This window comes from Crocuta crocuta, unplaced genomic scaffold (genome assembly GCF_008692635.1).
Source record: "Crocuta crocuta isolate KB4526 unplaced genomic scaffold, BGI_CrCroc_1.0 scaffold675, whole genome shotgun sequence".
Lineage (NCBI taxonomy): Eukaryota > Metazoa > Chordata > Mammalia > Carnivora > Hyaenidae > Crocuta > Crocuta crocuta.
Genome location: NW_027528796.1, coordinates 417,094 through 443,409, shown reverse-complemented (window position 1 = coordinate 443,409; position 26,316 = coordinate 417,094). Strand labels below are relative to the sequence as shown.

General features: G+C 47.7%; 1 protein-coding gene across 1 annotated transcript in view; it reads left to right on the top strand.

Moving 5' to 3' along the window:
• PCNT (pericentrin) overlaps positions 1-26,316 on the top strand; it is a 118,571-nt gene that overhangs the window by 3,642 nt on the left and 88,613 nt on the right. Inside the window, exons 3-10 of the mRNA XM_077755355.1 lie at positions 14,007-14,102; positions 17,982-18,059; positions 18,371-18,505; positions 19,750-20,005; positions 22,057-22,112; positions 23,238-23,412; positions 24,435-24,571; positions 25,989-26,100. Coding sequence (XP_077611481.1) covers positions 14,007-14,102; positions 17,982-18,059; positions 18,371-18,505; positions 19,750-20,005; positions 22,057-22,112; positions 23,238-23,412; positions 24,435-24,571; positions 25,989-26,100 — 1,045 coding nt within the window. The remainder of the gene's footprint in view (positions 1-14,006; positions 14,103-17,981; positions 18,060-18,370; positions 18,506-19,749; positions 20,006-22,056; positions 22,113-23,237; positions 23,413-24,434; positions 24,572-25,988; positions 26,101-26,316) is intronic.

The window sequence follows — 26,316 nt, the reverse complement described above, 5'->3', positions numbered from 1 at the left end:
CTTGTTGTGTGCAGGTTTGTGTGCAGGTGCAGGTTTGGGTGTTTGCTAGAATGAGCTGGCATCCTGGTGGCTGAGGGCAGCATCATTTGACAAAAAATCACGATGTGTCTGGCCTGCTTTATTGGAAAAGTGGAATTGCCGGCCTGTAAAGTTATGATATTCTACCTACACATCTGGAATTCTGCCTCTTGTGAGAATTTGAAGGACCTAGCCGTTGTGCTCCCTCGTCTGGGGAGCAGCTGGCCGGCACTCTGGGAGCCCAGCCGCTGGTCCTGCCCGAGGCCAGCTCACGCCTCCTCTGGTGCGGGCCTGGGGTTCACCATCATCCTCCGCACTGGCCTCGGGGTTGGGCGGCCGCTCTCAGCAGCCCTGTCNGGGGGGGGGGGGGGCCTGAGAGTTTACCCCTGGTGCTCTTTCTCTGTATGTTTTCTCCTAGGCTCCTCGAGAAGAGAAGCTTGTAATTTATAGTTCACGGTTATTAATTTGATTTTTACTTTCAAGTCAGAGGAGTCTTTTAATATTAAGCTTCTTTTTGGTGGTGGGGGGAGTGCACCTTGGTGGCTCACTTGGTTGAGCATCCAACTCTTGATTTCGACTCAGGTCATGATCTCACGGTTGTGAGATGGAGCTCCGTGCTGGGCTTTGCACTGAGTGAGAAGTCTGCTTGGGATTCTCTCTCTGTCCCCACCCCCATGAACGTGGGTGCTGTCTCTGTCGCTGAGTAAATAAACATCAAAAAAAATGTTTTTAATTAACTTTTTTTTATCCATGCAAACNGTTACCACGCCTTTGTAAGAGGGGCAGGCAGGCTGCGTGGGCATTCTTCTTTGGGGAGGGGGGGGGAAGGGGGGGGGGGGGGGGGGAGAGAGAGAGAGAGAGAGAGAGAATGAATCCTAAGCAGTCTCCATGCTCAGTGTGGAGTCTGATTCAGGGTTTGATCCCATAACTGAGATCATGACCTGAGCTGAAATCAGGAGTCAGATGCTTAACTAGCTGAGCCACCCAGGTGCCATGAGGTCTTTTTATTTTATATTAAATGTCTTATGTATTTTAACTTTTCATTTTGAAATAGTGTCCAACTTATAAAAAATTTGCAGAAATTTGTGGATATCCTTCACCTAGTTTCTTGAAATGAATGTCAACATTTGGTGTTATCAGAACGACTATCACAATTAGTTCCTGTTAACACTGGAAGAGTACTATGAGCTAATTAATAGAGGTTATTCAGATTTCCCCCACTGTCCCACTAACGCCCTTTCTCGGTCCAGGATTCTGTGTTGGATCTCAATGTCACGCCGTTTCAGTGTCCTCCAGTCTGAAACAGTTTCTCCATCTTACCTTGTCTTTTAGGAGTTGGACGTCTTTGAAGAGTCCTAGCTAGTCGTTTGGTAAAATGCATGTCAGTTTGGGTTTGTTTGATGTTTCCTCCTGTTTAAAATCAGGTTGTGAACTTTGGCAAAAACACTGTGGAAGTGATGGTATTCCCTGCTCGGTGCACTTGGTATTGGTATTTGATGTGTCGCCTTACTGGTAATGCTGGTTTTGATCACTTAGTTAAGGTGGGACCGGCCACATTTCTCTTGATAGAAAAGTTACTATTTTTAACTTTGAAGTTAATAAGTACATTGTGTGGAGATACTTAAAGACCCTGCAAAACCCTTTTTCTCATCATGCTTTGCTCCACTAATTTAGCTTCCATAGATGATTCTTGCTTGCAAGATTTATGATNGGGGGATGGGCATAGAGGAGGACACTTATGGGGATGAGCACTGAGTGTTATGTGGAAACTAATTTGACAATAAACTATTTGTAAAAAAAAAAAAAAAAAGATTTATGATAGTGGGGTTGGACACATGATGACTTTGTCTCCATCGTTCTGTCTCCATGTATTACTCGACATTCTGCTGCAAGGAGGAACTGTCACTTTTCTTCAGTATATTTATTTATTTGGTCGTTTATAGCAGTATGGACGTAGGGATTTTTCTTTTTCTTTTTTTCTTTTTTGAGTACACTCTACACCCGTCATGGGGCTTGAACTCATGACCCCAAGATCAAGAGTTTCATGCTCTACTGACTGAACCAGGTGCCCATGGATTTTTATTCTTTGGGTTTTAATTTCTCATATCAACTATGTCAGTGTTTATTTTTTTACTGAAATACATAGATTGGCCATTGGAAGTGCCTTTGAATTGGCACCCGCCCTTCGACCACGTCCTCATTGTTTCTAGTGCCTTAATTCCTTACATTCTGGCACCAAGATTTTCCACGGTTATTTTATCCTTTGCCTGTCATAGCCCTGTAATCAGCCATTTCTTCAAGGAGCACTGGTTTCTTTTAGTGGAGAATGATATTTAGAAACCAACATCTGGGTGATAGTTGTGCTTAGTGCTGTTGGGGTATCTTTGGTGTGTGGGCTATTTCAACAGACAGAGCTGGGAGAAAAATACCTGTATGTGTTCACATCTACATTTATTTCTTTGTCACTCTGTGTGTATAATAAAAAACATGAATTCACTCTAGAATCTTCAGTTCCTACCCAACATCACAGAGTTCATTGTAGCTCCCCCCACTTCTTAATTCTTTTTACCAATAGTGCAAGTATCTTAGCTATGATGTATTTACTTACTTCCTCAATCTTAAAATATACACAAATTAGTTTGAGGATTGCTAATCATCATCCCTGTGAAAAACAGATTTACTAACTAGAGTAGGATATTTGTATATATAGTTGACCCTTCAGCAACGTGGAGGGTTAGGGGTGCTGACCCCTCACACCAGTTGAAAATCAGCCTATAACTTGACTTCCCAAAACTTGACTGCTAATAGCTTAGTGTTGACTGGAAGCCTTAATGACAACATAATAAAACAGTAGATTAATACATACTTTGTGTGTTTTCTGTGTCAAATGTAGTATTCTTACAATAAAGTCAGCTTGAGCAAAAATATTAAGGTCACAGGTAGAGAAGATACACTTACAGTGCCGCCTGCCCCATGTTTATTGAAAAAAGTCTGTGTGTACACAGTATTGTGCAGTTTAAACACATCCTTGTTGTTCAAGGGTCAGTGCTTCTCGTTTTTGTCTTTATCATCCCAACGTTTGTTGTTTAGCATTCCAGAGTTCTATAGGTTAATTTTTTAAATATATTTTTTACTTTTTCATTATAGTTATTAATTATTTTTTGAGTAAGTGAAACATTAATTACCAAGATTCTAAAAGTCAGAGCCATATTCAAGGTCATTACCTCCTCTTCTGTACCGCCTCATTCCTATCTAGGAGTGGTATGGTTGTACCCTGTGGTAGGCAGGTATTTAACCTTTTTTTTTTTTTTTCCAAATTTTATTTATTTATTTTGAGAGGCGGAGAGCACGTGCACACATGCAAGCGGAGGAGGTGGGGAGAGAGAGAATCCCAAGCAGGCCTTAGGCTGTCACCACAGAGCCCAACATGGGGCTCAATCTCACGAATCGTAAGATCATGACCTGAGGTGAAACCAAGAGTCAGACACTCACTGACTAAGCCACCCAGGTGCCCCAATTTACCTTTTGAAAAATCTGCCAAAAACTGTCTTCCAGAGTGGTCATGCCATTTTGCATTCTTATTAGCAACTCAAATTCAGAAATACAAAGGAATGAGCATTCAAGACCTACAAAGACATGGAGGGACCTCAAATGTCTATTGCTGAGTTAAAAGCCAATCTGACAGGCTGCACACTGTGTGGTTTTGTTTGTGTAGCATTCTGGAAAAGGTAAAACTGAAAATTTTAAACAGATGAGTGGATGCTAGAAGTTGGTGGAAGGAGAGTTGGTGAAGCAGAGATCCTTTAGGGCAGTGAAACTGTCCTGTGTGATCGTGTAAATTTTCTGTTATGTCATTAGTGAGAGAGTACGCAAGTGGAGATGGGGTAGAGGGCAGAGAGAGAGAAAGACAGAGAAAGAGAGAAAGAAAAAAGAATCTTAAGGAGGCTCCACAGTCAGCTTGGGGCCTGACGCAGGGCTTGATCCCACACCCCTGGGATCATGACCTGAGCTGAAATCAAGAATCAGGTGCTCAACTGACCGAGCCATCCAGGTACTTCATGATCATGTAAATTTTAAAACATCAAATTAAAATGTATGTAAATTAAAAAAAAAAAACATTTAGGAGATTGAGGAATCCTATGATGGAACGCAAACTTGAACAAGGCCCTAACTGTATTGCTTGTGTACAGAACAACCTCAGGGAATGGGGTGAGGGAAAGGTGCTGACCTGAGTAGCTTTGAGGGTGAGTGCAGTTTGGAGGACTGAAGGCAGAAGGCACTGAGTATAAACAGACTCCCGCTGATAAAGGGGTTTCCCACCGGAGTGAGGGTTAACGATTCTGAGGCTGTGTACCCACGTGCTGGAATCGAGTCGCGGCTGTTTCCCTTCCTCCTCTGGGGCCTCAACGGCAGTGCCTGTGGCCCTGTGGCCCCTTCCCTGCACGCCGCTCAGAACTCCTGCCCCCCCTGCCCCCAGCCCAGTTCCGAAGCTGCTTCCACGTCTTCAGGCCTTTGTTACAGCAGTTCCCCACTCCTGGTACCAGCCTGCCTGGGTCAGCTCGGCCAGTGTGACAAAATACCACGGCTGGAGGGCAGACGCTAGTTTTCTGCCAGGTCTGAAAGCCAGGGTGTTGGCAGGGGTGGTTTCTTCCGGACTCTGTTCCTGGCTTGCAGACGGCGGTCTTCTCCACGCGTCCTCACCTGACGAGAGAGAGAGCCTTGGTGTCCCTTCCTCTTCTTAGAAGGCCTGCTGGACCAGGCCCACCCTATGACCTCATTTAACCTTAATCACCTCCTTCAAGGCCCTGCTGTCACAAGGGGGTGTTGGGCTTCAACACAGGAATTTGGGGGACACCGGTCAGTCCGTAACAGGCAACTGTAATAGGAGGGACAATGTGATGAATCTGAAGGTCATATTTAGGGAAAGGCCGTTGAAGTCTGATTGGCGCGGTGGCAGGAATGGAGTGCGTGGACCTTCGTGTTCTGAGAGTATCAAAGAATTACCTTTGTCTTTTAAAGGACGGAATATATTTGCCTATGGATCAGCGTCAGGTTGAAATTCAGGGGCTCCTAGGATATCCAGGCTGGAGGAATAGCTTCCGAATGAGCTAGGCGCCGTGGACAGACGTGGCTGGAGGTGGGGGAGCCTTGGGCTAGGTGGCTCTGTGTCCTGGCGTTCCCCACCGGCAGGGTCACTGTTAGTTTGCCGACCTCTTGTCTGGTTCAAGAGAAAGGTCCTATTTCATGTCAAGTTCCAAGATTAGGTGTTACCTCCTGCATCACGGATTCATTTTGATGTGTCTGAGCCGGGGCCTTCCCCTCCTCTTGCTGGGGAGCGACTGGCCTGGGCTGGGATCGGGTCTGCAGAGCTCTGGGTCAGAAGAGCAGGGCCCCGCCGTGCCGGCCGCGGTGCTGGTGGGCTCCCGTGCAGTGGCCGAGGGCGGGGTTGTGGTTCCCTGGGCAGCCCTGCCGGGCCCTCCTGGTCAGCGGCCCGGAGCCCTCTGTCTGTAACTTCAGTCCGTTCTTAGTAGAGGCACTGACTGCTGTGACCTAGTTTCTTAACGTAGGGCAGTTCAGTTAATTCTGAGTTAGTCACCTCAAGCGTTGGGGGCTTGGGGGAGCAGTGGTGCTCACGTCTTTCCGTCTGAGTTTGAAGTCAGACTTCTAGAGATTGGCTTTCCTCGTTGTGCTCAGCTCAGTTTAATACAGAAAGAGAGGCACATTTTGTGACCGTCTAACTGACTGAGCGGGTTGGAAGGCTGCTGGGTGGTTATGCCTGGTCAGTGATGGGTCTAGTTACGCAGCTGACAGGACGGTTCTGAGCGCCAGGTCTCTGTAGAAGGAAACCGAGAGATTTACACATTATTTTGCACAAAGGTTCATGTTATTTTAGTTCTGTTTGTTTTTACTTGTTAGGATGCCTGGCAGTGACCTGTATGATTAGGTGTTAGTTTTTCATTTATTTGTGTTGTGTGGGGTTTTTTTCGATAATAAGAGATGGAAGCAATTACATTTTTACTTAAAATTATAATGACTAATATTTATTTGTTTCTAAAATTTGTGCCAGAAATGGTTGTACGTGTTGTGAGCCAGGCTGGGAGGTAGGGACTCTGGTTACCGCCCACAGGGAGGTGGGTGCTGTGGGACGAGCCCCCTTGCTTGGTGGGCCCCAGAGCTCACTCCCTGCTGCTGTCAAGGGTATGCAGGCTCCCTGGCTTCTGCCTTAGTTCTCACATCTATGACTTCATTCTTCATTCTGCTTAGTTGATTGCGTGTGATCATTAAGAGAAAAATTCATTTTTTGCATTAATTTTTGTAATAGGAATTAGAGCTGCTGGTCCCTTGTGTTGTCGTCACCAGTGGCTTCAGGCCCAATCTGCACACTTGTCTACTTCAAAGGTCCTTGTGAGCTTTTATCTCAGGTTTCAGTCGCCAGCGTGGGTTAGCGCCGAGGACTGTTATTTCACCCCTGAGCACAAAGTACTGATGTTTCCGTTTGGCCACTCCTTCCGTATTCATTGTATGTCATATTCCACAACGAGAACTTCCCTGTGTCAGTTACCTGGTTACCCTGATGTCCCGCTTGCATTGGAAACGCAGGGTAAATGCCTCGTTCTTTCCCTTTAAGTTCCTCCTGTGGCCGTGCAGCACTTCTCCGCATGCGACCAGTGAGATGGCTTCCTTGAGCCTCACTGTGCACTCGCTTACGCTTAACGACTTGTCATTAGCCAGTCTTGTGTCTGTTACTGTACTGCTCGGATTTTCCCATCTCTGACAAGGGAGAGCTGCTTCAGTTTGACCCTGCACGGTCACTGTGATGGCTTCCTTGCTTTTGGAAAAAATGTTGTGGCTCAGCTTGTGCAGTTCTTGTCCTAGGCCTGGCGTCAGCCACTTCTCCTGACTCCTGGCTCCTGCAGTGGGAAGAGGTATTCAGAAACATGATCTGCACGTTAGGGGTTCCATTGTTTCAAGGTCATGTCAGTGAATAGTTAGGGTTTTGTTTTATAGTTTGTTTAATATTGATATTTTCCTAACAGTAGTTTATGATTACAGAGTTTCTACTTAAGTTGAAATTTCTCTCTTTAACATTAAAAATGTATGTTCCTCACATTACTATAATTACTCACTTGATTTTCTCTTTCTAGTTTTATAATACTAACATTATCACCAATCATATGATTTCTTTGCATTCATTTTTGTCCTTTAGGTATTTCCCACAGTGACGTGTGGTCAAATTACTTTGTTTTAAAGTCACTTGAAATAGTTTAAGCCAGAAATTTAATATATTTATATTCATTTGTTTTATTTTCTCTTCATGTTTTAGGCATTTAGTTTTCAATTTGTGTTAGAGAGAATGTGACTGTGCGCGTGGAGGAGGGGCAGAGGGAGAGTGAGTCTTAAGCAGGCTCCATTTTGAGAAGAAGCTCGACACAGGGCTTGATTCCATGATCCTGGGATCATGACTTAAGCCAAAATCAAGAATCGGGTACTCCACTGACTGAGCCACCAGGTGCCCCCTTTTTCATTGTGTGTGTGTGTGTGTGTGTGTCTGTCTGTGTTTTAGTTTATTTTGAGACAGAAAGTAAAGGAGGGACAGAGAGGGAGGAAGAGAATCTCAAGCAGGCTCCATGCTGTCAGTGCGGAGCCTGGCGTGGGGCTCCATCTTACAAACGTTAGATCATGACCTGAGCTGAAATGAAGTCAGATGCTTAACTGACTAAGCCACTCAGGTGCCCCTATTATTATATTTTTAAAAATAGAAGCAAATATGTGGATATATTTCTCACTGTTTCTTTAGTAGCAGGATACTTTGCATTTCAGTATCTTGTTTTTTTTCGCTTATTATATCTTGGCAGTCATGCCACAGCAGTATGTAGAGATGTTTCTTGTTCTTTTTTTTAAAAAGTGTATTGTCAGGACACCTGGGTGGCTCATTTTGTTAGGCGTCCGACTTTGGTCAGGTCATGATTCACAGTTCGTGGGTTGGATCTCTGCCTTGGCCTCTGTGCTGACAGCTCAGGGCCTGGAGGCTGCTTTCGATTCTGTGTCTCCCTCTCTCTCTGCCCCTCCCCTGCTCACACTGCCTCTCTTCTCAGAAATGAATAAACGTTAAGTGTATTATCTTTTGAGAAATAAGTAGTACTTTTTACCAACATACTTGCCAATTCCAGGGCTTTAGTTTGTTGGTATAGACCCCATTTTGCATCATGTATCATTTTCCCTTCAATCTAAAGAGCTTCCTTTCAACAAATTTTTGTAGTGCAGGTCTGCTGATGAATTCTCTTGGCTTTTTTGTTTGTCTGAAACTGACTTTGTTTTGCCTTCATATTTGAAAGAAATCTTTACTGGATATAGAATTTGAAGTTGACAGTTTTGTTTTTGCAGCACATTTACTATGTGGTCCCATAGTCATTGGGCCCATATAGTTTCTGAAGATATCTGCAGTCATTCTTAGTTCCTCTTTCTATAGAATTTTTTCTTTTATGTTTATCTATTTTGGGGAAAGAGTAAGAGAGTGAGAGCACAAGTGTGTGATTGGGGGAGGGGCAGAGAGAGAGGAGAGAGAGAATCCCAAGCAAGCTTTGTGCTGTCAGTGCACAGCCCAACATCGGGCTTGATCCCATGAGCCATGAGATCATGACTTGAGCTGAAATCAAGAGTCAGACACTTAACCAACTGAGCTGTCCATGCACTCCTCTGAAGAGTCTTTTCTTTCTTTTTTTTTTGGGGGGTACTTTTATCTCTGGTTTCAAATTGTTTCATTATGATGTGCTAGGGTGGTTTCCTTTGTTTTTCTACTGCTTGAGATTTGTTGATCTTCATGGAACTTTGGGTTGGTTTTCATCAAATTCAGAAAATTTTTGTTCATTTTTTCTTTTTTTTTTCTTAATGTTTTTAATTTATTTCTGAGAGAGAGAGAGAGAGACAATGTGAGCAAGGGAGGGTCAGAGAGAGAGGGAGACACAGAATCTGAATCAGGCTCTAGGCTCTGAGCTAGCTGTCAGCACAGAGCCTGACGTGGGGCTTGAACCCACGAACCGTGAGATCATGACCTGAGCCAAAGTCGGCCGCTTAACTGACTGAGCCACCCAGGTGCCCCTTGTTCATTTTTTCAAATACTTTCTCTGTTTCCTCCTATCCGTCCCCCTCTGTGATTTCAAATCTATATACTACAAATTGTTTAGCATTATACTATGGGTCATATAGACTTTGCTTTATTTACTTATTCAAACATTTTTTCCAGTTTCTGTTTTTTTGTTCTTCATTTTATTTAAAAAATTTTTTTAAAATGTTTATTCATTTTGACATAGAGAGACAGAATTCGAGTGGGGGAGGGGCAGAGAGAGAGGGAGACACAGAATCTGAAGGAGGCTCCAGGCTCTGAGCTGTCAGCACAGAGCTCAACGCAGGGCTCAAACTCACAAACTGTGAGATCATGACCTGAGCTGAAGTCGGACGCTTAACCAACTGAGCCACCTAGGCATCCCAGGACAAATTATTTTTAAATTACATTCTTATTTAAAAATTTTCATGTCCATAGGTAGAAAAAGTAGCATGTTAGGGGCACTGGGCTAGCTCGGTCAGTAGGGCACATGATTCTTGATCTCAGAGTTATGAGTTTGAGCCTCACATTGGGTGTAGAGATTACTTAAAAATCTTAAAAAAAGAAAGTAGTATGTATAGGATGGAGCCATCATTATCTTCCTCCTGAATGCTGAGGAATTAGATTTTTTCTTTTTTTTTTTTTTAAAGATTTTATTTTAAGTAACCTCTGTACCCAACGTGGGGCTTGAACTCACAACCCTGAGATCAAGAGTCACATGTTCCTCTGACCAAGCAGAACAGCTTATTAGGCACAAGGCCTTCCTTACAGCTGTGTCTGTGTCACAGAGTATGAGCCCTTATGTCATAGTTGTTCTTTGAACATGATTAAAAGTGTTTTTGTTTTATTTTACCCATATGGAAATTTTTAGAAGTTTCACATTAAAAAAATTTTTTTTAATGTTTTTATTTTATTTTTGAGTGAGAGATTGCGAGAAGTGGAGGGGCAGAGAGAGAGGGAGACAGAATCTGAAGCAGGCTCCAAGCTTTGAGCTGTCAGCACAGAGCCTGATGCGGGGCTTGAGCTCACAGACTGCGAGATCATGACCTGAGTCGAAGTCAGATGCCCATTCAACTGAGCCACCCAGGTGCCCCTAGAAGTTTCACTTTTATGAGAGTTTAATGAGCTTATTGAATAACATAAGGTGAGATGAAATGTATGTGTGTGAGAAATAGTAATGCTTTCCAACATATAATAAATTGCTTAGTATTAAAATTTTTTTTTAAGTTTTACTTATTTATTTTGAGAGGGATCATGAGCATGGGGGGGGCAGAGAAAGAGAGAGAGAGAGAGAGAGAGAGGGAGAGAGAGAGAGAGAGAGAAGGCAGGCTCTGTGCTGTCAGCGTGGAGCCTAATAGGGCTTGAACTCATGAACTTGAGATCATGACCTGAGTTGAAATCAAGAGTCTGGACTCTTAACAGACTGAACCACCCAGGTGCCCCCACTTAGTTTGGTTTAAAAGTATATTTGATACATTTGTTACTTTAATGGTCTTTAGAAATAGGAAAGAACTGAAAATCATACCCCAGGAAGAACAATCCAGGAAGTGGAAATGCCCCGTTGGCATTTGGTGGTTTTCCGTGTGGTGTCCACTGCTGAGTTAGGGTCACCCTCCAACGGTTGGTTTGCTGTAGTTGCGAAATGTGCCAAGCTGGGTGAAATCATATTCTGCAGGTTAACTTAGTGCAGAAGCTGTTTTTTTGTGTTCAGCATTTTAGTTTTAAGACCAAAAGACTAAAGAAATTGGAGATAGACAATTGCAAAAATAATGTAACATGAAAATTCTGTAATAAAAATTTGTAAAGTTCACATATCATAATTTTGCTGTACTCTTTCAGGTAAAGATTATAAAGTCTTAGGGTAAAGAAAGTAAATTGCTCATCTGAGCAGAAAACACAGGCACGTAGCAAATTCTAAGACTTTGTAAGTAAGCATGTTTGTCAGCAACTGTAAGATTTGAGTTTTCCAAGAGGTTATAAGCAACGATAGAATTGCAAAAAGACTGTATGGTCAGTGTTCAGGATCTAGCCATCTTCCCTCACAGTTTAAGTGAAGTACATGATGGAAAGACTTTTTATTTTACTTTAATCAGTCCATCAGTCATCTCCGTTCTGGCAGTTAGCTGAGAAATGGCAGAAAGCAGTATTTGACCTCAGCTCTATGTCAGGAACAAAATAAGTACAGGCCATTTCTTGTAAAAGAGCCATCCAAAGATTGCTTGGAGCTCAAAAATGTCAGAGGAAAATCACTTTACAAAAACTTTTTTGTTTGTAAAAAAAAAAAAAAGATTTTTAAAAATGTTTATTTTTGAAAGAGAGAGACAGTGGGGGAGGGGCAGAGAGAGGGAGTGAGAGAATCCCAAGCTGACTCTGCAGTTGCCAGTGCAAACCCTGATGTGGGGCTTGAACCCATGAACTGTGAGATCACGGAGCCGAAACCAAGAGTCAGACTCTTAACTGACTGAGCCCCCAGGCGCCCTGTAGTGCAGATCTTAAGCAGGGCTGTGGAAGGGTTAGGAAGCACAGCTCTAGAGCTCTTCCAGTTCATGTGTGTGTGCACACTCAGGGAAAATAGTCATCTTCTTGTATCATCTGGGTCCCCTGCTTTACTTTTTGCTTAAGTTGTTTTATAAATAACAGGAGTAAGAATAAAGCAGGAAGTTAAAATGATATTATTAAAAATTTTGATATTTCTTAAAAAATTTTTGTTTTTAATTTAATTTTTTTTAATGTTTTTTAATGTTTTTAATTTTTTTGAGAGAGAGACAAAGTGCAAGCAGGAGAGGGGCAGAGAGGGAGACACAGAATCTGAAGCAGCTCCAGGCTCTAAGCTGTCAGCACAGAGCCTCATGTGGGGCTTGAACTTGTGAACTGTAATTTCATGACCTGAGCTGAAGTCAGATGCTCAACTGACTCAGCCACTCAGGAGCCCCTGTACCTGTTTATTTAAGCAAAAAATTTTTAATGTTTATTATTTATTTGTTTATTTAATGTTTGTTTATTTTTGAGAGACAGAGACAGAGACAGAGAATGAGTGGGGAAGGAGCAGAGAGAGAGGGAGACACAGAATCTCAAGCAGCTCCAGGCTCTGAGCTGTCAGGACAGAGTCCGACGCAGGGCTTGAACTCATGAACTGTGAGATGATGACCTGAGCTGAAGTCAGACGCTCAAGCAACTGACCCACCCAGGTGCCCCTGTATCTCTTTATATCAAGTAAATTTTGGCACATAGAATAAAATTAAAAGAATATTGGTATGCTCTTAGCAAGTGGGATGATGGAGGTTCTTGAGGCAGAATATTGTGAGTTGCAGCCCCTCCTGTGAGTGACGCTGGATGAGACTATTATGCTTCCTCTTTCTCTTTAGAAATGTTTTTCTCCACATTTGAGGCACCTGGGTGGCTCAGTGGGTTGGGCCTAGACTCTTGATTTCAGCTTAGGTACTGAGTGCAGAGCCTGCTTGGGATTCTCTCTCTCCCACGCTTTTTGCCCCTCTCCTGCTTGTGTTTGTGCTCACTCTCTTTCTCTCTCTCTCTCAAAAATAATTAATTGAAAAAATGTTTTGTTCACTGATTCCTGATTTTTGAGAAATTTGATTGAATATTGTCTGTGAAGACTTGTGATTTGAGGCTTCAGTTTTACTCTCAATTTTGCCATCATCCTTGGCCTCAAGTGCTGTTCTTTCTCGGCATTCATCTTTCAGTTCAGTGATTGTGAAAGTCTGTCCTGTTGGCTTTCTTCTCGTTGCCATTTTGGGCGGAAAACGGGAAGTTCTTGGCTGTCATGTTGAAGATGGTTTGCAGTGAGTCTCTGCAGTGAGCAAGAAGACCGGAGGATGGTGACGTCACCACACTGCTTCTTCATCTTCCAGGCGGCTCCCTTTCCTCTGTTTCCTCACTGTCTGGGGGGGTTTTGGCATAGGTGGAAAAACTGCTCAGTCTGATGAATAATTCTTAGGATGACAGTGTGGTCGTGATAGATGAAAACAAGACTGCTCAGGTCCTTCTTGGGTCTTAGATAATACCAGGGTCTAGTGGGCCCATGTAGTAATTGCAAAATAAAATATGTTCTACTTTGTTTCTTAGAGAAGTAAGTAAATCTCTTCTTTGTGTTTTAGAAGACCCATCAGAGAGAAAATTTATGAAACATCAGCTCTGAAGTAGTCATAACTGCTTAAAAAGAAGCGACAATCACGTTGGGTCCAGCAGACCCTGATAACGTACCCAGAGTTAAGGCGATGCTGTGGTTAATGACAAAGGCACGTCTCAGAGAGACTTATGTGTGGATGTTGCCTTTGATTTCATATTTCGGACATAGATTTTCTTCGGATATCACTTAACTTTTTGCAGACAGTCATTATCAATTCACTTTGCACAGCAGATTAAAAGCCCAGAATTACTGTGAATTTATGGGCCCAAAATCCATCAGGGATAATTCATTGGGAAACTTTAAACTCAGGTTCAAGATGATTTATAAAAAGAAACTAAAAAGACTCTTTTTACAAATATTAAGGAATTAAGGAAAAATTTATTTAAAAGTGGAAAATCATGAAGATGAAATATTTGAACTTAAATAAAAAGAAGAGCATAGAAAATGTGCATGTGTCTGAAAGAATAGAAATTATTGAGAAACTAAAATTTAGTAATTTAAATGTCATGTACACAGTGAAATAACTTGAAGCAAAATTCATTAAGAAGGACAGCAGCATCATTAGGGAAATGAGTTGCGTAAAAAATGTTTAGGGATGGAGAATGTTTCTGGAGGAAAGCGTGTTGTGAACGGCTGGGGATGGATTTGGTGTGGGCAGTTGGGCGTGCGGCCGGCAGGCCTGAGGTCACAGCTCTGGACAATGCTATAAATGCTCCTTTCTGGCCCTTTCCCTCTTAGCTGGAGGACCCCGACGGAGAGAGGACAGCGCCCTCCTCGCAGCCACAGCAGGAGCTGGACGGCGACCGTCCAGAACAGCCTGGGGTTATCACGGAGGTATTCTTCCAGCTTCTCTGTTAAAGCGTGTTCCTCGCGAGGGGGTTTCCCCCTGTACTATAGAACCAGAGAGCGGACTCAGGATCTGCGGGCCCGTCTCTAAGAGCAGACTCGAAGCAAAGAAAGCAGGCCGGCCGAGTAGCTTCCCCGGAGACCCTGCTGCCCTGGTGCAGGAAGCCTCTCTGGGGACCTTTCTGATGGACCCCAATCTCTCTGGGGACCTCTCATCTTTTTCCCCAATGTTAAAGAGAGAAAGTTGCCTGTGTGTGCCGGGGATGGCGGTCACGTGTGACTTCCCTCACTCACCCGCTGCCCTTTGGTTGCAGCATGTTTCCTGGGCCTGGCCATCATCTCTCCCGTGGCCCCAGCTGCTGCCCCAGGGCCTGACGTGAATCCCACATGTGATGGGTTACTTACTTACATTTGTTTGTTTGTTTTGTTTTAGCGTTTGGAAGGAAATTAATTTTTAAACAATTCAGACACTGAACTGACTGGTTTCAAAGTGTTGTTTTAAAGGTCTGTATTATAAACAATTTTTTTAGGTAGGCTCCACGCCCAGTGTGGCGCTTGAACTCAGAACCCTGAGATAAAGAGTCGCATGCTCTACCAGCTGAGCCAGCAAGGCGCCCCTAAAGCCTGTATTTCAGATGTTTGATTCTGGTGGGACTCACTCAGTCCACATTACTTAAGTCAGTGAGCAAGTTTGGTTTTTAATCTGCATTACTACAGGAGAGATCTAGATTGTAGGAAAAATGGTCTCTGGTGGGGTCCATAAAACTCACCCTTAAATACACATTTTTATACTTGTCTTAAACTATGACATCTAGCATGTGCACGGAGAAGTAGAAAGTACATAAAGTGTACGTACAGCCTAACAAATGAATACACAGTAGTATGGTCCTTCTGCGGGTAAGAAGTAGGACAGTGCTGGACCTGGAATCTTCCTTGGGTCCTGCTGCCCTCCTTCCCATACCCCAGAGTCAACACCATCCTGATTTCCGTGGCTGTTATGGTGTAGAACTTTGTGTCATTGGATCAGACATGATTCTGGTCTTTTTTATCCTTTCCCTTCTGATATCTTTGCATCTTTGTGGTTTAGATGTATGTTGTGGTAAGCAGCACGGCGTTGATATTTAAAAATTATTCTCACAATTTTTTTTAGCGGATAGTTTTTTTTTTTAAATAAATGTTTATTCATTTTTGAGAGAGAGCGCGAGAACGAGAATGAGTGGGGGAGGGGCAGAGAGAGGGGGGCAGAGGATCCCAAGCAGGCTCTGCGCTGACAGCAGCGAGTCCAGTGTGGGGCTCCAGCTCCTGAATTGTGAGGTCATGATCTGAGCTGAAGTCGGACAGTCAACTCACCGAGCCACCCAGGCACCCCTGTGGATAGTTTAATTCATTTACATTTAATATAAACTCTGATGTGTTTGAGCTTACATTTCATTGGATTATTTTTTATCAGGGGATTTCTTTTTTTTAATTCTCCCTTTACCCATTTTGAAATAATAACTCAGTTTCTCTTCTTTTAATGGTGGAAGCTTATTACATACAACATTTATACTTCTCTACATCTAAATTTAATCAACAGCTTTACTCTGATAGTACAAGGATGTTAGAATAGTTAAACTTTATAATTCCCTCAGTGTATACTTTTGTCTTTTTTTTATTGTAAAATACACTTAACATAAAATTTACCGTCTTAACCATTAAAAAGTTTTAAAAAATGTTTGTTTATTTTTGAGAGGGAGGGAGGGGCAGAGAGAGAGGTTAGACAGAGAATCGGAAGCAGGCTCCAAGCTCTGAGCTGTCAGCACAGAGCCCGATGCGGGGCTTGAACTCACGAACCATGAGATCATGGCCTGAGCCATAATCAAGAGTGGGACGCTTAATCAGCTGAGCCACCCCAGTACCCCTGTGCTTTCATGTTTAAAACTGGACATTCCCGTTACCTTTTCCCATTGGGGAAAAAAAACCTGAATTTGAAAAAGGATCCATAATGATAGTTTAACTGGCTCTGCCGCTCCCCTTTGAACACTGTGGTTCCACATCGTTGCCCTCACAGATAGAGGCTGCTTGCGTGTGCATCTTCACCGCAGTGCTGACTGAGTGCTTCCTGGGCACCACAGATGTGTGTTTAGGGAGCAGCGGGAGCCCCCGCAGGGGTGGAGGCAAGCCTTGAAACCGGCACAGAGGCTGGGGAGGCCCCAGAGGAACTAAAGGAGGGACGCATAGCTGTTCAAGGGATTTGTGTTCCTGTGCGTGAGGCAGGCGCCCAGTGGGACATCGAGCGGGGCTGCACCCTGCAGGGATTTTATGCCAAGGGCGGGGGACGCACGGAGTTCTCCAAGGGAGTGTGAGGAGGTCAGATTTGTTTTCTGAATGTATCACCTGGCCTCCAAGCCAGTGACTGCAGACTAGACCGCATGGCCATGGGGGGCAGTCAGCCGAGCTCAGGGGAATGGCGGAATGCCAGGATGGCCTCGAGCTACTGTAGGACCCCATGAGGGGAGGCAGGAATAGGACTGTGCGGTTTGGGAGTGCTGTTGACTGAGGTAGCTAATGTTGGAGGAGCCCGAGTTTGGGCAAGAAAATTTCAGTTTGGTTTGAGTCCGAGGTGCCTTGTAGGCAAGCCCCAGAGAAGGTCTGGGCTGTCATGCAGGGGGAGCTGGGAGGCCTGTGGCTGTAGCAGCCTGCTCCTGGTGGGGTGTGCTCCGGGCTGCAGGGGGGAGGTGCTCTGGGCTGCAGGTGGGGCGTGCTCTGGGCTCTAGGTGGGGTGTTCTCTGGGCTCCAGGTGGGGTGTGCTCTGGGCTGCAGGGGGGCNGCTCCGGGCTCTAGGTGGGGTGTGCTCCGGGCTGCAGGGGGGCGTGCTCCGGGCTCTAGGGGGTTCGTGCTCTGGGCTCCAGGGGAGGGCGTGCTCTGGGCTCCAGGGGGGACGTGCTCCAGTTGGGCAGGGGCTAGCTGGGGAGAAGAGACTGGGATGCTCAAAGAAGGCCTGTAGCTTTTCCCTCTGGAGTGTTGATGCTGAAAGTTTTCCTGGAGTTGGAAATGTTAAGGCAAACATTTTCTATGGCTCTTGACATATGTTGTCAGAATATCTTTTAAGAAAAAGTTATAACAACTTATTCTCTCATTGACAGTGTTTGGTTATTTCTCCATGACCTTGGTGATATTGAGGACCAACATTATCACCAACTTTTGCCAATTTAGTTTCTATAAAATAATGTTGCAAATTTACATCTTCAGGTTTGTTCAGCTTTTATTGGCACCCACCTCTTCCAGGCTTTTAATGTGTGTTTTCCCCCCGTAAGTATCACTCCCCTCCTTTGACTGAGGGGCAAATAGCCCGGGAGGGTCACACTGCTGTCCTGTGTACACCTGTAGTCTCTCTCTCTGGGGTTTTCTGCTTTACCCCAGGCCACTTAAACAGGCTGAATATGGGGCGCCTGAATGGCTCAGTCGGTTGAGCGTCAGACTTTGGCTCAGGTCATGATCTCACAGTTTGTGAGTTCGAGCCCAGTGTCAGGCTCTGTGCTGAATGCTTGCTCAGAGCCTGGAGCCTGTTTCGGATTCTGTGTCTCCTGTCTCTGCCCCTCCTCCGCTCATGCTCTGTCTCACTCTGTCTCTCAAAAAAATAAATAAATGTAAAAAAATTAAAAAGAAAACAGGCTGAATGTTCCTTCATAGTTATTACTTTTATTGAGATATAAATCACATATGTAAAATTCACTGTTCTGAAGTACGTATTTCAGTGGCATTTAGTACAGTCGCTTTGTTGTACAACCATTACAACTGTCTAATCCCAAAACATTTTTTCATTACCCCAAAAGGAACCCCCCCCATACCCATTAGCAGTCATTCCCCATTCCTCTCTCCTTCCAGGCCCTGGCACCCACCGGTCGGCATTCTGTCCCTGTGGATTTGCCTGTTCTGGACATTTCATATTCGCAGAACCACATGGTATGTGTCTGGCATCTGTCACTGAGTGTGTCTTGAGGTTATCAGGGTTGTAGCACGCGCCAGCACATCATTCCTTTTTATGGGTGACCGATACCCCCATGGATGGCTTCGCCACACCGTTTTTCTGCATCCACCTGTCAGTGGACATGTGGTCTGCTTCCTCCTGGCGACTGTGAGTAGTACTGCAAACACTCACGGACCAGCTTTTGTGCAAACACGTTCTCTGTTCTCTCTGGGATGTTGTAATTGTTTTTAGTGACTGTTTTCTCATGGGAGTTCTCTGGTTCACGTCCCTTGCTTTCCTTCTTCAGGAATGTGAACAAGAATGTACACTAGAAATTGCGCAACGGATAAGAAGACCGGAAGATGAGGTCGGCGCACAGGAGCGGGTGCCGGCTGAGCTTCAGGGACCCGTGGAGAGGCAGCAGGTCCAGCTGCAGACCCAGGTGACCTGGGATGCTCGGGCCCACGTGCAGGTGCTCAGGGGCACGGCCGGACGTCCCTGCATAGTCGCCCTGTATCTTACACCAGTGGGTTTTGGGATCTGGGAGGGTTACAGGAAAGGTTTGTCACAAAGTGGACAGATGTGTGTGGCAGCTCGTTGTGTGTGGGGCCCTTGAAAGGGCAGGTGGACACGCGAGGACACGCAGGGGCAGTGCCTCTGGCCCAGTGCCGCTCAGCACAGCCAGATGTTTCCCTGTCATCCGCTGATCCCACTCAGTAAGCCCTGGCGGTGCCACCGCCGTGAGCAAGGCTGTCCTGGAGGCACATCTGACTCCCCTGGTGCCTGCCACCTACGGGAAGCACGGGGTGCTGTGGACGCGCTCTCGCGGGGGGAGGGCGTACATGTCCCTGCGGCTCGCTGCGGCCTCGCGGTCCTGCAGGACGTCCCTGCCGGCCTCTTGGGAGACGTGTTCTCTGGCCATGGCTTCTGCTTATTGCTTTCCTTTATTCATTTTCTTTTCACGTGCTCCCGTGTGCCCCTTAAGTGCCTAGTTCTAAGCATGTTTTTCTGTTGTGTGTGTTAATTGGGAATAAAGTATGCTCCCCAGAACCCTGGCCTTCCTCCACTTTCCCCAAAGCCAGTGGAAGGAGAAACAGATTCTGCGTGTCCTAGCCAGGCACAGAAGTGTGTCCTGTACCCCGTCTGCCCCCTTCCAGAGCAGCACCGTCACTGTCTCTGGTCTGAGCGTGGGATTCCTGTTAGTGTCGTTCACTCAACGCTTCTGGGGGCTCTCTTGCCGCATGTTTTGCCCTCGTTGGCAGTGACCGTCCAAAGCCTTCTGCTGTCCATATTCTGGTTGTCGTTGCATGTTTCTGATGAGGGGCTTGCAGCCTCTGGAATGGCTGCTCACCTTTCTCCAGCCAGCAGGATGGGCCTGTGGGCTGGGGGGGTCTGGTCTGCCTGGAGGGAGCTGGGGGGCCATCCTGTGCGGCCCCCGCCGTCCGCAGAGCTGTGGCTTAGGTGGAGGAAGAGGACGTGTGGGCCAGAGGGGCTTCCAGATAGGATCGGGTGGGCAGTTTTCGGCGGCTGGGGAGCTGCTGGGCGGTGCCAGGGCTGCCCGAGGGCAGTGGGGACAACTGAAGTGCTGTGGAGGGCGTGCTGTCCCTTGAGTGTGCAAACAGCACGAGGCGGTGGGGTGCCTCTGCAGTGTCTCCATGGGCCCAGAAACCCCTCTCTCTCCCGCAGCCGGTGCCCTCGCTGGAGCTGGAGGCGCTGCGCCTGAGTCTCAGCAACATGCACACGGCGCAGCTGGAGCTGACGCAGGCCAACCTCCAGAAGGAGAAGGAGACGGCGCTGACGGAGCTGCGGGCCATGCTCAACGGCCGGCACGCCCAGGAGCTGGCCCTGCTGCGCAGCAGACAGCAGCAGGAGCTGGGGCTCGTCAGGGAGCAGCACGCGCGGGAGCAGGAGGCGGCGGCGCTGCGCTGCAGCCGCGAGACGGGTACGGGCTGCGGGCCGGGCGTGCGCCACCGCCACCACCACGTGTCTGCTTCGGGGAGGGAAGCCGGTGCCCTGCAGGAGCGCCTCCCAGGGACCGCGTGGATGTGCGGAAGTGCAGGGGTGCCCCTGGGTGGGGCCGCGTGCGTCCTGTCTGCCGGGACCCTGCTATCCCCTCGCATCCGCTTCTCTAGCCGGCTCGCGGCAGGTTTGGAAGGGATGTTGTGGGAGGTCCCCTGTTCGTGTGCTGGAAGTGTCCGCGTCCGTCTCTGACGGGACTGTGTCTGCGACTGACCTCCTGCACACGCGGCCCCAAGCTTCTCACTTTGCACCCAGTGGGGCCACGGCGCCCCCGTGGGACAGCTGAGGCACCCTTTCATTTGGTGATTCTCTGGCCGCCTCTGAGCTCTTTGTTTACATCTAAGGCCTACTCGTATGTTTTCATGTTTCTTTTGTACATGTTGCTAGTAACTACTTTTTGTAAACATCAGCTTTATTTTTTTAAAGATAAATTTTTATTCACGTATGTAGATAGTCACTCATGTAAATGCAATCTTATTTCCAATTGGCATATAATAAGTGGACTTTTGTTATAAATTTCAAGTTCTTTATTCAGTTAGTATATGTAAATAACTAATAAATGCATATAGCAGGATATGTTTTAATTTTGTAAATCTGACAACACATTGATGCTTTTAATAATGATTAAATGTAAGCATCAGATTTTTAAACAACAGCTTGATTGTGCTGTAATTCACACACCATACAATTCTACCATTCATGGTGTGTGTCTCAGAGTCATGCACACATCCCCACAATCTAAGGTTGCTTTCCCCCTTAGAAAGAAATCCTTGCCCCTGAGCAGTCACCCCACACCCCTCCTTATTTGCCTATTTGTTGAGTTTTTCATTTGAGAAATGAAAGCAGTGTGTGCAGCCCTGGATGTGTTGAAAGCCTTCTCTGCATCTCACCCCCCAACCCAAGAGGGGGCCAGTCTTCCCAGGTTCCAGGGACACTGTCCTGTTTTCTCATGTGGGTTCAAACAAACATAAATAAGTAGTTTGACATCCCCCCATTTTTGTTGATTTTTCATTTATTTTAAGTGTATTTATTTTGAGAAAGTGAGTACACGTAATTGGGGTGGGGAGAGAGGGAGAGAGAATCCCAGGCAGCCTCCAAACCAGTGCGGAACCTGACTTGGGGCTTAGACCCGTGAACCGTGGGATCATGGCCTGAGCTGAAACCAAGAGTCAGATGCTTAACCGACTGAGCTCCCAGGTGCCCAATTTCCTCATTTTTTAAAATAAAAAATGTGCTTTGCCTTAGACCCCTTTCCAAGCTGTTTCCTCTGTGCTCATCTCTGGTAACAGGACCTACCCTCTGCTCTGTGAGGCTCTGCCACTGGCTGTGCCCACATGACTTTCCCTCAGAGGCAGCATCTGGCCCTTTGCTTGAGTTCTGGGCTTGCCCAGACCACCCTCACCTTCATGTGCACTGTTGGCTGGCACTAGCTCCACCGTGGCTCTTTCCTGCATCTCTTTCTGGTGCCCATATGTCCAGGTGTGTGTGCATCTCCCAGCGTATGCCAGGCTGTGCCTGTGGGTCCTGCCCCGCCCCTCCTCTGCACCCTCAGCACCTGGTCCCTCTTTTCTTATGCTTCTTTCCTCTCGGCTTGGGAGCTGCTGCCTTCTAGAAGGTCTTTACCTGTCTGTCTGCCAGTACCTTGCCTGGAGTCTGGCATGGCGGGAGCCTGAAGGACAGGCCCAACTGCATGGAGGCCTGGGGTGGGGCAGACAGATCAGAAGGGCGAGCCCCTGCCGCTCCAGAGCCAGCTTGTGCTGGGCCGCCAGCCTGGCTGGAAGGCCCTGTCCTGGTCTGGGCGTGAGTATCGTTTGTTGATTAAACCACACGTTGACGTCTTACTTACTCCCTCACACACGTGTGCCCTGTTGTCCTGTTGTGTGGACAGCCTTCCTGTGGAGCAGCCCTCTCACCTCGTGGGTGAGCAGACTGCCGAGAACTCTGATCTGACCTGCGTTTATGTTTTTCTTGCAGCTGAGCTGAAGGAGAAGTTACAGTCAGAAATGGAGAAAAACGTGTGGATGATAGAGGTAGACGTCGTTAGAAATGTCACTCTGTGTATGCAGCGTTTCCCCTTTGTCCTCCATCCCTCCAGCTTGCCCCCCACCCCATCTCCGGGCTCCCCACAGGAAACCCCCTCACCTGGTTCAGACAAAATCCAGTCAAAGCTTTAATTGAATATGCTGGTAGAAAATGCATTGTCTTTTGTTTTAGAGCCAAAGCATTCTTTAATTTGTACATTTGAGTTTGTCGGCAAGGCTTGTTTGGGATTTCGTGTGTACTTGTTCTGTAATATGAAGCCCTTGCACCTCAAGTCTCGTTCCCAAGTGGCGCCCATGGCCTGGCCCTTGTTCTGCTCCAGGACTGATGGATGTTCCTTGCAGGGAGGCACACTGGCACCTGAGTCAAACGTGTGGGTAGAGCATGCAGGTCCTGGGCCCTTGGTTGGGGGAGGCAGTGCAGGGTGTGCAGGGAGGCAGGGCCGCAGTGGGCCCTGAGTGCTGTGCTGACCATACCAGCTTGTCCTGCGGTTGTCCCCTTCTGGGGAAAGGGTTACGTTTTATGGTGTCACAGGAGTCTCTCACTGGAGCTTTTGACCCTGGCAATGGGTCCCTTTTTCAAGGCCACATGTGTAGAAGGGCCTTGTATGCCGGTGATGGCAGAGGAAGTGCTGGTGAGGTTGGGGGACGTGAGGGACATTGGTGAGAGTGGGGACATGTATGACATGGGGCATGTGGGTGTTTATGTCCTGTCTCCTCTGATCAGGCAATTGGTGGAGGCTTGTCCCAGATTGAAGGTTTGTGCCCCAGCTCCCCACCCATCTAAGCTGGACAGTGGGGACTCATTTCTTAGGGCATTTGGGACAAAGCCAGCCCTTGGAAGAGGTCAGGTGACGTCATAGTAGCACCCTGGGTCTTTCATGGGGGACGGTGAACAAATCGTTGAGGGTAACCTCTGCCCCCGCTCTGTTTCCGGGCAGGCGGTCCTTGCTCTGTGTGCCTGCCCTGTCAGTGGGGGGCCACCCGGGGCCCCTGTGCCGATAGTCCTGTCTGGGCGCAGCGACTACCCACACCCACATTGAATGTAACTGGAATTTTTTGCCACAGATTATCAACTATTGGCCCATAGTTGTCTTCTTTCCTTGTTTGAGTTAGACCCTGAAGCAAGACTGGGAATCCGAGAGAGGTTTATGCCTGGAAAACCTACGCAAAGAATTGTCTGAAAAGCATCGGTTGGAGTTGGAGAATTTACAGGACCAGTTTGAGAAAGAATTGGCAGAACAGAAAGCTGAGTTGGACAAGATTTTTCAAGCCAAAAACCAGGCTGAAAGTGAGTTTCTAATTAAAAGGAGCAGGTTTAAAGAGGGGACTGATGCTCCAGTGGAATGTAGAACGGAAGTCACGGGCTCGCCGTGCCAGCCTTGCACCTGGCAGAGCACCCCGCCTGCGGCGCCAGAGTCACCTGTGGTGGTGGGGACAGGCGTGACAGACGTGGGGCTAGCTGGGCAGCTCGGGCTCAGCCTTGGGAACTCTCCTTGTTGACCACAGATTTGTCCAGCGCCCTAACCTCTCCTGAAACCTTTGTTTCAGAGATGTTTGTCCATGTTCCGTTGTTAAATTGCTCTAAAAAAAGGTAACAATAACTGTGATTGTGTATCTTTTATCCCGGTCACCTGTCACCTGGTGTTGCTGCTGGAGAAAAGGCGGTGCACGCCTGGGCTACTGCACCCCTCTCCGACCCCTCCTCATCCTCCCTGACCCTCCCTCATCTCCCTGACCCTCCTTGACCCTCCCTGACCCTCCTGATCCTCCCTCACCCTCCTGATCCTCCCTCACCCTCCTGGTCCTCCCTCACCCTCCTGATCCTCCCTCACCCTCCCTGACCCTCCCTCACCCTCGCTGGCCCTCCCTCATCTCCCTGACCCTCCCTCATCCTCTCTGACCCTCTCTGACCCTCCCTCATCCTCCCTCACCCTCCCTCACCCTCCCTGACCCTCCCTGACCCTCCCTCATCTCCCTGACCCTCTCTCACCCTCCCTGACCCTCCCTCATCTCCCTGACCCTCCCTCATCCTCCCTGACCCTCCCTCATCCTCCCTCACCCTCCCTCATCCTCCCTGACCCTCCCTGACCCTCCCTCACCCTCCCTCACCCTTCCTCATCCTCCGTGACCCTCCCTGACCCCCCCTCACCCTCCCTGACCCTCCCTGGCCCTCCTCACCCTCCCTCTCACCCTCCATCCTCCCTGACCCTCCCGTGCCCCTGCAGACAGTGGGTCTGGAGGGCCCGGGGTGGCTGTGCTCCTGTGCTGTTGAGAAGGCTACGCCCTGAGTGCAGTGTCTCTGCTCCCCAGGTGCCCTGAGGACTCTGGAGGCTCAGCACGACACAGACATGAGGAAGTTGCGCGAAGACCTGCAGTCCGAGCACTGCCGGCACTTAGAGGCCCTGGAGCTGAGACTCCGCAACCAGGAGATGGAGAAGCAGCAGGAGGTGGGCAGGGGCGCCCTTATTTCAGCTACGTGGCAAGGGAGGGGGATTAGAAGATTTGGGGTGGGCTAGTTTCGGGCTCTGTTATTTGCTGAAACTTAAGTACTAAATTCAAGGAGACCCTCAGTATTTAGTTGGGGTCTTCTCGTGTAAAAGTAAGGATGTGGTTTGTAAGGCTGATTTGACAGTTTTTTGGGGTTTTTAAAAAATATTTTTATTTATTTTTGAGAGAGACAGCATGAGCAAGGGAGGGTCAGAGAGAGAGGGAGACACAGAATCCGAAGCAGCTCCAGGCTCTGAGCTGTCAGCACAGAGCCTGATGCGGGGCTCAAACCCACGAACCGTGAGATCATGACCTGAGCTGAAGTCAGACGCTTCACCAACTGAGCCCCCAGGCGCCCCTGATTTGACAGTTTTGCTCCGTGTGCCACACACAGAATCTGTGTTCTGAACCGGGGTCTCTGGGGCCCCCACTCCAGGCACTAGGTGTTTCAGGCCACATTCTCTGACCATAACTGTAAAGAAATAAGCAAGTCCTAAGAAAACTTAAGGAAGAACTTCTCTGCTGCTTCTGTATTCAGGGCTATTTCCCAGTGAAACACACTAAGCCACGGTGGGAGGACCCTACTCAGGTACCCGAGGGTTTCTGTCCAAGAAGTCAGGACGCGGGCCGCAGGTGGAATCCGTCTCTACCTGTGCCCGCATTTCAGATGCGAAGAGGAAATCATGAGAGTGGCTTTCACACCTGCCCCGGCAGCCTTTCCCCCTCACCTCCCTGTTGATTATTCCCCTTGCTGAAGGGCACCTTCTGTCCTGTCCTCACATGAGAAAGGCTGGCAGGGCATCCAGGAGGCAGCGGGCCAGCCTCCGGGCCACCGGACGCCAGCGCTTCCACGTCCCATGCCCCACAGCTCTGCAGTCGTGCTCCCCACTTGGTGCCTTGGGAGACTTGTGGCCTGACCCCGAACCCCTCGTGAAGACGGTGGTCGCTGCCCTCAGCTCTGTAGGTGCAGGACGGGCTGGCTCCGCTCACATCTTTAGACCCTTTCTGGGAAGGATGACCAAAAGATGGGGAGGAAACCCCAGCATACCGCCGGAGGGCTGAGGGGGGCTCTGGGGCAGGCAAGAGGGCGTCAGGGAGGTGGCGGTGCTGGCCGTGCTGACTGGCAGCCTCTCCTGACAAGTTAGAGGATGCGTGTTTAGGATGACAGAGGAAGTTCCCTCCCTTGCTCGGTGAGGGGAAAGCAAGACTATAGTCAGGTAAAGGCTTATTATAAAATGAGCTGTAGTTTTTCTCTGGTGCCACTGTCGCTGGTTTTCTCTTGGCTGTAGCTTTAGGAGTTCACCTTGTCCCTGGTGTGGGGGACCTTCTGGGGTTTGGGGTTGGATGGCGTCTCACACTGTCGCCTTCCTTTTCCAGTTAGAGAACCTCCAAGCATCCTACGAGGAGCTGAAGGCTCAGTCACAAGAAGAAATCCGGCGCCTGTGGTCCCAGCTTGAGTCTGCGAGACCCGACAGACAGGACCCGAGTGGTGAGGACTTCGTGTTGGAAGCTGAGACCCTCAGAGACTACAGCTGTGTGTTTTTAATTGTTGAAACCCAAACTAGGACTTAACAGTAGCGAGAGCAAAAGGAACGGTTTTGTAAACTTCCTTGAAGATTGACCTGTGTGGTTTTAATGTGGAAACTTGAGGGCCTTGGTTTCATCCGTAAACAAGTTAACTGAGTAACGGCACAGAACCGTGCAC